Here is a 1,891-nt window from a genome sequence, read left to right as displayed (position 1 = left end):
GCTGCCGGCCGCCCCGCCACTGGCGCAAACACCCAAGCAGCCTCCCGTTTGCGCCTCAGCCGAGTGTGCTCCGCTAGTCTTTCTCGGGGGTTCCTCCACGAGCCAGCCCGAGGCTCCCCCATCCTGGGAAATTGTTTTGTTGGACTGCCGTACCGAGGCTGGTAGAGCTCCAGGACTTTATTATTATTTCGATTCTTTTCCTTTCCCTCCCCTCCCGGGCAACGGAGCAATGAAATTTCCAATCGAGACTCCAAGAAAACAGGTGAACTGGGATCCTAAAGGTTGGTATTTCCTACTTCTGGCCGCCCTGGCCCTGCCTCCATCCCCGGCGTGTGCGCGCGCATCCCGGAGTGCAAGCACCCAGGCTCCCGGCGATGTGTGTCCGGGGGCTGGAAACGGCGCCTGGGGGCTGCAGCGGGGTGGGAGGCGGGCGGAGGCCGCGTGGGTGCCGGGCCCGGATCGCGCCTGCCCTTGGCCCCTAACATTGTCCCTCCTGGACTGTTTCAACATCTATCTAAAGACACACCAAGCGGGCTGTTTGGCTTGAGATTGCACAAGTGTCGGTGTTTGCTTCTGACTTGGTGTGTGTTAGTGTGTGTGTGTCTCCTTTGTTTCTGGTGATCTTTGTCTCTGGCAAAGATGGGTGGGGTGCCTTCCCCTGGACGTGGAGCTCCCCAGCCAGCCCGGGTGTCCCCAGCGGGAAAGGTTTCCTGGCAGCAAGTGAGGCTGCGCCTCGCAGCAGCAGCCCCTGGAGGTGGCCCTTCTCTGGGGCGCGCGGAATAATGAAGCCCCTGGGGGCCTTCCCGATCTTTGCTCAGTCTTATCACCAAACCAGGCGGCGAGTTTGGCTCCGGTGGAAGTAGAAGCGGGAGGGAGGGGGTGGTTTTCCAGAAGGGTGGGGCTGCTGAGGGCTCGGGGAGGGGCGCTTTGTGTGCCCCCAGCCCGAGTAGTAGTGTAGCGTACAGGCTCTCATAAATGCTGGGCAGTGTTCCCTGGACTCAAAAGGGAGCGGTTTAGACAGATTTGTGTGTGCCCAGGGTCGGCCGCTGCGTCTCTAATTAGCATACAGATGTTAAGGCTGCTCCTGAGCAATCACTCTGCCAGCCGAGCAAGTTGAAACCTCCTGTCCAGTTTTGACAAGAATGCTCTTGCTTTTGCCATGCCTTTGACGAACCTTTCTCTTAGCTCATCCGAAGGCTGAGTTGGGCAAGACAACGCAATGCCTCTGTGCAAGTTGGGGTTGAAATTTGCCTGATGTGTGTGTATCTGTGTGTGTGTGTGTTTATTACGAGTGTGTTTCTTCTTTTCTGTTTGGAAGAGAGGAAACCCAGTCATTGTTGAGGACACGTCTTAGGAATTGACCAGCTTCTTGAAGACAGAGTGAGGAGATAATTGCCTATTCTCAGCACCAGGGCTGTTCTATCTTGAATACAACCCAGACCTTCTATTTTCTCTCTCCATCTCTGGAAATACGGAATTGTGCCTTTTTTGGTCTGTTTGTTTGCTTTTTGGGGGGGAGGAATCCTTTCAAAACATATTCGTTGAATATCTACTACAAACCAAATGCTGTCGCAGGTGCAGGAACTAGAATGGTACAGACAAAAAGCTCTGTCTTTTCGGAGTCTATAGTGAGACTTAAATCAATCATTGCACAGGGAAGTGCATAATTACAAGTTTATATCCTGTTCCATGTGTTCCAGTATGTTTCATGAAAAAGAGCACCAAGGGTTTGAGAGAGCGTCTGATGGGAGAGACTGACAAGAACCAGGGGAGATGGGTGGTCAGGGGAGATAGTCAGACGTGTGTATTGAGACCTGCAGGATATGTAGGGATGAACTGGCTAACGAATAGGGCGACTTGCAGAAGGAGAAACAGCAAGTGCAAGGGCCCT

At 53.8% G+C, this 1,891-nt stretch overlaps 1 protein-coding gene across 1 annotated transcript in view; it reads left to right on the top strand.

Annotated features, from left to right (window-relative positions):
* Nucleotides 1–56: 56 nt before the first annotated feature.
* KCNK10 (potassium channel, subfamily K, member 10) overlaps nt 57–1,891 on the top strand; it is a 157,116-nt gene continuing 155,281 nt past the window's right edge. Inside the window, exon 1 of the mRNA XM_010845234.1 lies at nt 57–281. Coding sequence (XP_010843536.1) covers nt 230–281 — 52 coding nt within the window. The 5' untranslated portion in view covers nt 57–229. The remainder of the gene's footprint in view (nt 282–1,891) is intronic.

This window comes from Bison bison, unplaced genomic scaffold, assembly GCF_000754665.1.
Source record: "Bison bison bison isolate TAMUID 2011002044 unplaced genomic scaffold, Bison_UMD1.0 scf7180017864213, whole genome shotgun sequence".
NCBI lineage: Eukaryota > Metazoa > Chordata > Mammalia > Artiodactyla > Bovidae > Bison > Bison bison.
The sequence above is the reverse complement of the archived record's forward strand: the minus strand, read 5'-3'. Positions and strand labels throughout refer to the sequence as shown.